This window comes from Antrostomus carolinensis, unplaced genomic scaffold (assembly GCF_000700745.2).
Source record: "Antrostomus carolinensis isolate BGI_N321 unplaced genomic scaffold, ASM70074v2 scaffold19023, whole genome shotgun sequence".
NCBI classification, from domain to species: Eukaryota; Metazoa; Chordata; class Aves; order Caprimulgiformes; family Caprimulgidae; genus Antrostomus; species Antrostomus carolinensis.
The window spans coordinates 6,772-18,109 of record NW_010303390.1 but is presented as its reverse complement, the minus strand read 5'-3'; the positions used below and the strand labels follow the sequence as shown (position 1 = coordinate 18,109).

Here is an 11,338-nt window from a genome sequence, read left to right as displayed (position 1 = left end):
TGCAGGGGTCTCTGAGACCTTTGTAGGGACTGAGAAGACCATGATGGCATTTGACATAGTATTTTGGCAGTAGGTGCTTTCTACTCCATGTTCTCCCCGAGTGCTCTGCTCTGCTCTGTGTTCCCCCACGCAGGGCTCCTGCTGGGTGCCTACTTGCACCCGGGCATTTTAAGTCAGTGTCCCATTTATTTTGGTTTCTTCCCTGGTGCCTTCTGGTTTGTGGCACAGGGTTGGTCTGCCCTCATGGAGGTCTTATTCTTGGCCCCAGCTCTGCTGCTGAAGCCTATGGCTCCTCTAAAAGGTGGCTTCACCTCTCTCTGCCCCAGTTTCGCTGAAGAGCTGGGTCATGTCCTGCTGGCACATGTCACCACTGGAGGTCATGAGGATGTTCGTGTGGCAGAAGTGTCCCTTTGCTTCTGGGGCTCTGGCATTCACCTTCCTGCCCCTTCCCTGTGTGCTTTCAGCAAGGGCTCGTTTCCAACAGGCTCCTTAATGCATGTGCACCCCAAAGGTGTCCCTGTACCCTGGTCTCCTGTGGGACCTTCAGGTTTCCTTTTTCAGGGCAACTTCTGCTGAACTGTCCTGTATGGCCTTATGTGTCCCCATTACCTCCAGAGCCACCAAGGGGGACCTGCAGCAGGTGGAGGTGTCCCAAGGAGGGCTTTCCTCTACCTGGCTTGGGAACCCCCAGCATTAAAAATACCTTCAAAGAGGACTGAGGAGCAAGGGAGGGTCATGGCCAGGTGCCCTCATTGCCGTCTGCAGCTGGACCACAGCCCTTGGACAGAGACCAGCGTGGCACTGGAGGTCACATCCGTGCTGTCAGCAGGAGCGTTTAGCAGGGAGGGATTTCCCAAGGGGCTGATCATTGGGGTTATGCAATTTCTGCAGTTTTCCTCTGCTGAGACTTTGATTGCAGAGGTTTTCTGACATTTTTGTCCTCTGGAACAAGCAACTTCTCTTCTGTGCCCTGTGAGCCCCTTGGAGAATTAGCGGAGCCTTTTTTAATCCCAAGCAGTGGATGCAAGATGCAATCCTGGCTCGTGCACGACAGTGGGCTCCTTAGCACAGGAGTGAGTGTGAGCAGTGATAGTGACCCGTGGCCAGTTCCATGTCGTGCTGTCCCTGGATGGTGGGTGACAGCTTGGATAGGGCTGGAGGAGTTTTCACACCGTGGTATCTCCCCAGCTTGATGTGTGCATTGCGGGAGGGCTGGCCCCGCCGCCAGCATGGCCCGTGTTCTCATCCTGGCTTTGCCAAGGATATGTGTAGCTCTGGGCAAGTTCCCGCAGTCCTCTGTAGCCAAGCATCCGTGCAGAGATAAAAGCCCTCTCCCACTTCATGGGGCTTGGCGAGGGTTTACGGGCGATAGCGGGGCATTTAAAAGGGAAACGTTTTAAGTGTTTGCCTGCAAACCGCCTCTGAGATGGACACGTGCTGTTCTGCTTTTAAGAAAATGCCTTTATGTCTTTATTTTTCCTATATGAAAGAAAGTAATTCCCCCTCTGTGTCTGGTCTTCAAATGCCCCCTCTCCACCGGGGATTGCAGCAGCCCCCGCCTTGCTATCAGTGCACAAATCCTCTTTTTTCTGCTGTATTTTCCAGGCTCCGGCCGCTCGACATCGAATTCATGAAACGCCTGAGCAAAGTGGTCAACATTGTCCCCGTGATTGCAAAAGCCGACACGTTAACGCTGGAGGAGAGGGACTACTTCAAACAACGGGTAAGGGGCTGGTGGTTCTTATCCAGGCTCCCAGCTCTTATCCCCCATCCCCTCCTTCCCCGTTTCCCCTCCCCAGTTCCCCTGGCAGGGCGGGGAGGGCGAGTGCCTGGCCCAGAGCCCGGCGCATTCCTCCGGCTGCAGCCCTGAGCGATCCCACGTGGCCGGAGGAAAGGCGTGCGCTCCAAGCAGTTCCTTGTGTTTCTCTTGGATCTTTGTCAGTGCAGGAGAAATTTTGAGCTTTAAGTCTTGGGACCTGTTTCTCTTGTCTCCTTTGTTATTGTTGTTATTTTCAGGCTTGTTTCTGTTATTTTGGGAGGTAGATGGTGTTGCACATAGAGGGTGGAAAACCCATCCTGTGCAGCAGCATCTGCTGATATGGGAACCAGGTAAAAAAAATGTGCAGGGTTGCTGAGCTCAGCTGTGCAAGATTTAGGATGGAAGCAAGGCATGAAATTCCCTTGGTTGGGAGCTGGAGGTGGGGAGCCAAGGAGGTACCTGAATCTACAGCAAGACATGAGCTTTCCTCCGTGCGTGCACGCTTAGTGTTGCTGAGGGGTGGAGATGCCCCAGTTTGGGGTTCAGTAAGGGGCTATAAATCCGTTTGTGTAGCTGACGGATGTGGCCGCAGGCATGATGGCCTCAGCATTCCCTGCAGAAGTAAGCCAAGCCACCAAGCTCGCTCCATGAGTCAGAATTGCAGGGAAGTGAAGCGAAGGGAAAGGCGGTCTTGCCAAAAGGGCAGTTTTAGGGGCCACCTCCACTGGTTATGGAGAGGACGGCACATTAGCCAGGCATTGCTCAATGCCTCCATGCAGAAGTGGATGAGCCACCCCTTCCCACACCAGTGTCTTCCCAGTTCTTGATGAGCAGCATCAGGCACTGAAATATCCTGTCTAGTTTTGGGGGCTGGTTCCAAACTCTGCAGGCAGTTCCCTTTGCAAGAGGATGGCTAGAAATGGAGCCAAGAGCTAACCCAGGCTGGGCTTGATCGGCGTGCCAGCCTGTTTGCACGGAGATCTGCGAGGGGCTGATGTGAGGTGATGGGCATGTGAGTCCACGGTGCCACCTCTGCTCTCTGCAGGGGCTTTTGCAGGCTGCTGGCTCCCTTCAGAGGTTACAAGAGCACATGTCCGGGTGTATGAGGGTGGCTGGCTGGCTCTGGGACAACAAAGTCAGTCTGGGACCTAAAATGTCACCTGGGTGCTCTCGGCTGCTGATAACATCCTTCTGTAATGAAAGACCATGGGGAGACCGCCCAGCTCGCCAGCTCTGCACTGACTTGGTGCAGGATGAGATTGTCCTATTGTTTAATTACGTTTCTGATTATAACCAGACCCCCCAAATCCTTCCAGATGGAGAGGGAACATGTAGCCACGTGGCGTTTTTGCAGTGCCCCTTCTGCAAAGCTCTCACCCTCCTTACGCTCACAGCTCCAGATCTGCTGGTGGAAACAAGAGAGTAGGTCACCAGTCCAGGCGGGCAGAGGCTGGGACCTTTTCCCTTTGCTCCAGCACACCTGCCTCTGTGATTCCAAAAAACAGAGCTCCATCTGCACCTGGGGGTGTAGCTGGTTCAGAGAGGTGATAGGTTTTTGGGTTTGGATTGGGATGGGCAGGTGATGGTGAAGCACCAGCCTGGCTGCAGGCTACCTAGGCTGATGTCAGCGCTGTGCTGAGTTAGTGGGATGGGCTCCGATGCTCTGCAGACTTGGCCTTGTCTGGTCTTTGTTGGGTCATTCCCCTAAAAATAGTGTGTGGGTTTGGCTGGGGAGTGGGAGGCTGACTGGGGGGTTTCTCTGGGCTAGATCTGCTTCCTTTGCCAGCCTGCAACGTAGGGCTGACGTGGAGGTTTATCGCCATAGGAAGCTGATAGGAGCAGGCGTGCAGGCTGGGTTTGGGTTTGCAGCTTTGTTGGAGAAGGCTGATCCTCCGTGCTCCCATGAGCTGAGCCTCCACCCAGGAATCAGATTTCAGCATCTCTTCCCCTTGCACAGCAGCAATAGCCTTAAGAGGCTGCTCTTCCAAACTGTCTGTGTCCCTGTCCCCTTGGATCAGGCGCTGCTGTGGGTCCTTTTCCAAGGAGCATGAGCAGACACCAGAAAGCGACCTCTTAACTTGGGTTACGTGCCTGGTGGCTACATTCCCCATTGCTTGATGCAGCTTGTGTTGTCTTGCTGTCTTTTTTAATTCCAAAGTGACACCCAGCTCATATAACTTGATCTCACTCTCAGCCTGAACCGTGTCTTGGCACCAGGTTCTTGCAGAGATTCCAGGGCAAGCGCTTGGTAGGTGTGCAGCAGTTAAACACAGGTCTCTCTCCCCAGGATGGGCAGTGTTTAGGATGGAGGGGGGAGATGTTGCTGCTGGGCATGGCTCATGAGAGCCTCTTGGGTCAGCTGGGAGCTGCTGCCATGGTGGGAGTGCAGCTCCTCTGCCCATGTCTCCTTCACATATTCCTCTGCTCATCTCTCCTAGATAATGGCCGATCTTCTTGCCAATGGGATCGATGTGTATCCTCAGAAGGAGTTTGATGAAGACTCTGAAGATCGGCTAGTGAATGAGAAATTCAGGGTTAGTGCCTGGTGTTGCGGGTTGGATGTGTTTGGATGAGCCCTGCAGCTCCGGGTGCTGCTGATGTCCTGGGGGGTCTCTTGCAAAGTGCCTCTATTTTCTTTCCAAAGCTGCTGTGCCCCTGTCCAGGGGGTCTGCGCAGGACCTGGGACCTGGGGTTTGCCCAGGGCCAAGGGTCCCACCAGAGCTCAGAGCAGGGAAAGAAAGAGGGTGAAGAAGGTACCTGGGGAGGGTGTCCTGTCCCGTCCATGTCGCTGCTCCTTTCCCCAGCCCAGTTCCTCAAAGGTGCCCTCAGCAACCAGTGAGCAGTGAGGTCCTGTGGCCCCTTGCCCTGCCCAGGGCCAGGGAGTGCTGGTGTCTGTCCATCTCTGGCCAGAGAGTGGCTTCCCAGCACCTGGAGGTAATTTGCCCGTAGGCTGCTGTGCTTTCATGGCTGTCAGTTCCTTGCTATAGGAAGTAGCTAACAGTTTTTTGGCTCAAAAGAGTGGATTGGACAAATTAAAGGAAGAAAAGTGTCTTTTAGGGACTCTTTAAGTACCAAGACACCATGTTGGATCAGGAAATGACTGAGCCATAGGTTGCCAGATGCTGGGGGTAGTTCCCAGGGAAGCATCATGATACCTTGTCCTTGGCTGTGTGCTGGCGCCTGCCAATGAGGTGCTGGGCTAGACTGGTTTTGGGCTGGCTTTAGACTGGTTTTTGCTGGGCACGTGTGTAAGAGATACTGCTGTCCAAGTCCTGGGCTGCCTGCCAGTGCTGCTCAGGAGCATCAGGGACAGATCAGCTCCTTCCATGAAGCTCTGTCCTGAAAACAGCTTGATGCAGGACTTTGCTCACCAGCTTCGTTTCCTGGCCTGTTTTCAGGAGGAAAACGTAACCTTTTTTTTTCCCCTTCCCTCAGGAAATGATCCCCTTTGCAGTGGTGGGCAGTGACCAAGAGTACCAGGTTAATGGAAGAAGAATCCTTGGAAGGAAGACCAAGTGGGGCACCATTGAAGGTACCTTGTTCTTGTTTCCCTACCACTTGAGCTCATATCCCTGCCCTGACAGAACATGATGAGGTCCAATAGAAGTCGAGGTGTATATAGTGCTTCCCTGCCCCTCCAAAGAAAATCATTTCCCTGGTATTTGGGGACCAAAAACACCTCAGCCAATGCTCCTGCACGGAGTTTCTGGGCCTTTGTGTAGCTCAGGCGGCTATTGAGTGCCAGAGGGGACACTTCTGGGTTTCTTGTGGCCTGGCTTCTGCTGGCTGCACAGTTTTGCAGTTGGATTTGAGGGCACACACATGGAGTGTTGATGTCTCTGTGTCTCGAGACACAGGTTAGAGCCTTTCCCTTGGCCCCTGTAGGTCTCTGCACCTTCCACCGTGCATTTGGCTGTTGCCCTTATAGGATCTCTTCCTTCTTCTGTCTTCATCCCATCAGCATCTTGCTTTTTTATCTCCCATTTTAAATCATAGTTTAAAGACTAAAAGAAGGCTCCTGGCTCCAGTGTATCTACACGTTTCCCTGTCCCTGACAGCCAACTGGCACACCTCCAGTGCCACCCATCTTTTCTTCCTCCCCTTCATTTCATAGGTTTCCCTCCTTTATGTGTCTTTTTAATAGGAATCGGTGTTGAGGGATGACTTAACAAAGATGCCAGGAAAATCAGTGTATTTTAAAGCTCTGCTGCCCTCTTGTGCTCTGTCCTTGGAAGTCCTGAGTTTAATAGGGCCTGTTAAACCACTCACCTTCTGCTTGTGGCATCTGCCTTCAGCATGGGCAGACACCAGGACCCAGCCATGTCCACGAGCAGCCTTTGCAGAACAGTTATTTGTTGTCTTGCCATTTCTGCATTATGCCTACAAGAAAGCTGGGGAGGGACTTTTTACAAAGGTAGTAAAGTAGTGACAGAACAAGGGGTGATGGCTTTAAACTGGAAGAGGGGAGGGTTAGATTAGATAATAGGAAGTTCTTCACTGTGAGGGTGGTGAGACACTGTTCCAGGATGGCCAGAGAAGCTGTGGCTGCTCCTCCCTGGAAGTGTTCAAGGCCAGGTTGGATGAGGTTTTGAGCAACCTGGTCTAGTGGAAGGTGTCCCTGCTGATGGCAGGGGGGTTGGAACTGGATGAGTTTTAAGGTCCCTTCCAACCCAAACCATTCTATGATTCTATGTTCAAGCCAGTTTGGGTGGAAAAAAAAAATTAAAAAGGGAGATGATCCTCTAAATTCAAATTAAACTGCAAGCTGTCAGACTAATTGTGGTGGAGCTACACCCCTTGATTTTTCCCTCTGGCAAACACTCTTGCTTGCCCCAAGCCCTGTTCAGACAGCAGTAGCCTTAGTCGCCCGGGCAGCAGTCACAGACGTGCCTGAGATGTTGCAGGACGCTCATGGTGAAGCTATAGATGAAACACTTATGTGGAACCATGCCCAGTGCTCATTGTAAAGCTCACCCTGTCCCTTTCCCTGCCTTGTTTGGAGCCCACTTAAGCTTGTGTTGGTCCAAAGAGGGGGTCATAGCTGGAGATGCTGCTGAGAGCTCCCTTGTTTGATGGGACGTGGGAGACGGGGAATGGTCAGTCAGACTTCACTGGCCAGTTGGTCATGCTGAGCTGGGGCAGGTACCTGAGGAAATCACTGGCCTTACAGCAGCAAAAAGGACTCTTGAGTCCTGTAACCTTATAGCCCCTGAGAGTAAGTCCTGATCTCAGCCCTCCAGATGCTAGTGAAGCCCCATAGGGTCCTTCTTAAACCAGGTGGTTGCCATAGTCATGCTGTAGGTCCACACTTACGGGTTTCTCTCTCTTCCTACCAGTGGAGAACACAACACACTGTGAGTTCGCCTACCTGCGGGACCTCCTCATCAGGTCAGTAGGACTGTGCCCAGTCCCTGTAGCCTTCAGTCACCAGGTGGCATCCAAAGAAAGGGGAGAGCCCTGCCCAGCTTGAAGCAAATGCTGCTTTGCTTTACTCATCCATCCCTCTATCCCCTCCCAGCTTGCTGCAATGCTGCAAGAGGTGGCCCCACTCGATGGGACATGGCTTCAGGGTGTTTTTCTCAGCTATGGTGCTGAGTTAAGGGAGGAGAGGAGCAGTGGATGGGGCAGGACAGTCTCCAAGATTGCTGGCAAGTGTGCAGCAGGGCTCCACCTCACCTGCAGGCAGCTGGGAAGGCTTTTGGCCTTAGTGGTCCCTCACCAGCCCCAGGTCCTACCCCCAGTCCAAAGACATCACCCTCCTGCGTCCCAGGATCATGCTGCTGGGGGGTCTGGGCGATTGCTGGTGCCTCTTGGGAGAGGTGTGCCTGCTGCATGGGAATGGGAGGCTGAGCCCCCATGGCTTGCTAGAGGGGGCATTGGGCTGGTCATAAATCTGGCTGCAACATAAATTCTGCATATGTGAGTTGGTGCTGCCAGATGGTGGTGTGAGGCTACAAAACCCAGGGACTTGCAGGACTGGGGTCTTCCTAGATGGGTGTTTTGCAGCCAGGGCTCCCGCGTACCCAAGCACAGGTTGTTGGTACCAGTGAAGGCTTCTGGTCTTGGTTGCCCATAATTGCCTTTGCTTCCCTCTTGTGCTCTAAAGATACCATTAACCAGTAAAGCAGGAGGGGAAATTTGGGCTGGAGGGTGTGTTTGGAAGCAGAGATTGTGGGGTGCAAGGGTTGGGGTGGCAGAGGTTGGGCTGGGGGAACCTGCGCCCAGTGAGGTGCGATTGCCCCCGTCTCCCTTTCCCGCAGGACACACATGCAGAACATAAAGGATATTACCAGCAACATCCACTTCGAAGCCTACAGGGTCAAGAGGCTGAACGAGGGCCAGAGCTCGCTCTCCAACGGCGTGACCGACAAAGAGCTGGTGGCTAACGAAATGTAACCGTCTCGCTCCGTAGCCAGGACCTTGCTCGCTCACCCTCGCTATTTCTCCCCTCTTCCCCCTTTATTTTTATATAAATCCTCTGCCACTAGCCCTCTTCCCACCCCCCAACTCCCTGCCAATGTTAACTGACCAAATAACCAGACGCCGTTTCTGTCGTGAGGAGCGGGGCGACCGCTCATTTCCCCCCTCTTTGGGGTGTGGGTTTTCTTCTCAGCCCCCGGTCCTGCAGCTCTGGGCTGGGGACTGTCCCCCCACGGAGGTTGGGCTCTCACTGGCCCCCAGCACTGGCCCGACAGCCAAGCTCAGGGGAGCAGATTGGTGGGGTTGGTGGGGTTGGGGTGCCCTGGGAGCCCAGCCTGCCCCTCCATGCAGAGGCTTTTCTCCGGTTGAAGGCAAGGGTTTCTCCGGGTGAATGAATGTAGCCGTTGGAAGCAAGGTACGGTGGTGTGAAGAGAGCAAGACGGTGCCATCCTTGTCTCCTGCTGCCTCCTCCGAGCCCTCTGCAGCCCGTCAGGACCCACTAGCCCCCAACCCAACCCCTCTACCCTGCCTACATGCAATAAACTGGGAGTGTTTAGGTGTCACCTCGCCCGTCACCGACCCCCGGCCAGGCAGAGCAACCTGCTTTGGGAGAAGTGCCTTTTCAGACTGTTACCTTGCAATAGCGGGGGAGAGGGGAGGGAGGGAGGGAGGGCTTGCTTTGTCTGTCTTTGCAGCCTGCAAAAGGCCTTTGTAGAGACTCCTTTTCCTTCTCCCTTGGACCATAAATGTGGCTGATGTCCTGGGAACACTTGTATATTTATTTTTCATTCAGTTGGGTGGGGTTTTTTTCCACTGAAGGCTCCAAGTCTGTGTGTCCAAAGGGGGCTGAGAGTGGAACGTCTCTGCAAAGCGGTGGTGGGAGGCAGAGAGTTGTCCTTTCTGATCCTGGTGATTCTCGGGCTTTTCCCCACATCAGAGGAGGATGTTAGATGTTTTTTAATTTTTTTTAATTATTATTTCTTGGATCTCCTCTGTGACATGTCTACATCTAACACACTCCTCTGGTTTGCTGGTCCTTGTGCAAAGGGACCGTGCATGTGCGGACCAAGCCCTGCAGCCTTGGGGAGGGCTGGGGTGGCGTTTGTGGGTGCTGTCTCGGGCTTTTCCCCACATCAGAGGAGGATGTTAGATGTTTTTTAATTTTTTTTAATTATTATTTCTTGGATCTCCTCTGTGACATGTCTACATCTAACACACTCCTCTGGTTTGCTGGTCCTTGTGCAAAGGGACCGTGCATGTGCGGACCAAGCCCTGCAGCCTTGGGGAGGGCTGGGGTGGCGTTTGTGGGTGCTGTGCCCTGTGGCCCCCCCCTGCTTTACCCCCCACTCCGTCTTTCAATGAGTCTCCACGAAATAAGACCCTGCAAGGGGGTCAGTGAAATAACACCGTGACACAGGAGCGGGTGGTCCTGGAGCAGAGCTCTGCAGTCCCCCTGCCCCAGCTCTGCTTGTCTCTCTGTTATCTACTCCATCAGTCTCCACATCCTCTCTAAGGGATAAAACTTTCTGCAAATCACCCTTTTTTTTTGGGGGGGCACATACTAAAATGGCAGCGTGTCCCATTCTCTAGCACTGGAAGGTGCCTGCAAAGCCCACCCCATGGTCACCGTGGGTAGCAGAGCCAATTTCTTCTGCACAGGTGACCAGGAGGAAGGAGGAGGTTTCTCATCTTGGTGGGGATGCCCAGATAACGCTGCTCAGCAGAGGTTTGCAGGGGGTCCCCACACGTGTCGCCCCCACCCCAGCAGCCAGAGGGGTGCTTGCGGGCGGGTGTATCACAAGGAGACTCCACTCTCCCCTTTAACTCATATGTTTCCCCTCCGCAACAGCACAACAGAGCTGTTGGGGAAGAACAACTATCTACTTGCTGACTTGCTATATTTTAGCAAAAACAAAACCAAACAAAAGTGTATTAACTGAAAAAAAAATCTATGTATTTCAGGCATTAGAAAAAAAAGACTATGAAAGGGGAGAAAAAAAAATCTCGTGTGAGGCACTTCTGCAAATGTCATCTTAAACTTTTTTTTTTCCCTCTAGTTGATATCTCAAGCTGGGCCAAGCAAGACACGCCGCTTTCTCCTTTGTAACCTGATTATTTTTTTGGAAGAAAAAAAAGAAAATAATACAATAATAAATAAAAAAAAAAAACTTCATCCAGATCTATTAAAATGGCCTTTTGGGGGTTATAAGCATTATGACAAATTTAGTCCATTTTTGTATAAATAATAGTGTTTAATATGTATTTCCCAAAATAAATGTTTCAAATGCAAATAGAAGGAGGTTTGTTTGGAAATGTCTGTTCCCAGCCACGGTGTGATCCTTACTGCCTGAACCCGGTGGGGCTGCAGGTGATGGGAGAGTCCAGCTCCAGAGCTGCTGTGTTCTGCTCACTTTGGGGTCAAGGTTTTATTTATTCCTAACCCCCTTGACCCTTTCTACCTCAGATACCTGCCCCAGGTACTCTACAAAATGCTGGAGCTGCTGGTGCTGAGCGCCCTGGGGACCGAGCCAGCGCAGCGTCGGTGTCCTTGCAAATCCCGAGGGAGGCAGGTGGGTCCTCTCCATCTGCTTTCATGATGATGCTGTTTCCACTGCAATTGCTAGTATTTTTATTAACAAGTGGGTTGCACCTAGTTCAAGGCCAGACAGCAGCTTGCATGTCACAGCAATGTGGCTTTAGCTTCGTGGGAAGATCTTCAGACCTTTCATGACTGCAGGGTTGGCCTTGGGATGCCTTTGGAAGCTGGCTTTGCTTTGAGGACCTGCCTTCCTGAAAACCACGTTTCTCGTTGGTGTTACAGATGAGACACCGTCCAGTCTGGTGTTTTAATCTGTGTCTTACATGTCTATTGTATTTTTTCCCCCCTCAAGTCAGTTGACCTCAAAAGCCATCTGGACTTGGTCCTGAGCAACCAGCTCTAGGTGACCCTGCTTTAGCAGAGGGTTGTTCCAGGTGACGTCCAGAGGTCCTTTCCAACCTCAACCCCTCTAGGATTCTGTGGTTCTAGCACTGTATGAAGTTAAAACCAACAGGACAGGAGTTGGGTTGGGTTGGGTTCCTATGGGTGTGTGGAGTACAGGACAGGTTTATGTGCATTTTTCTTCTGTTTTTCACAGAGCAGTGAATCAGCTCATCTTG

General features: G+C 52.4%; 1 protein-coding gene across 1 annotated transcript in view; it reads left to right on the top strand.

The window, feature by feature from the left end:
* The window catches only part of LOC104521939 (septin-9), a 20,829-nt gene extending 12,517 nt beyond the window's left edge, over window positions 1-8,312 (top strand). The window contains exons 5-9 of the mRNA XM_010164079.1: window positions 1,606-1,723; window positions 4,198-4,293; window positions 5,195-5,291; window positions 7,096-7,147; window positions 8,020-8,312. Of these exons, the coding sequence (XP_010162381.1) occupies window positions 1,606-1,723; window positions 4,198-4,293; window positions 5,195-5,291; window positions 7,096-7,147; window positions 8,020-8,155 (499 nt within the window). The 3' untranslated portion in view covers window positions 8,156-8,312. The remainder of the gene's footprint in view (window positions 1-1,605; window positions 1,724-4,197; window positions 4,294-5,194; window positions 5,292-7,095; window positions 7,148-8,019) is intronic.
* The last annotated feature ends 3,026 nt before the right edge of the window (window positions 8,313-11,338 follow it).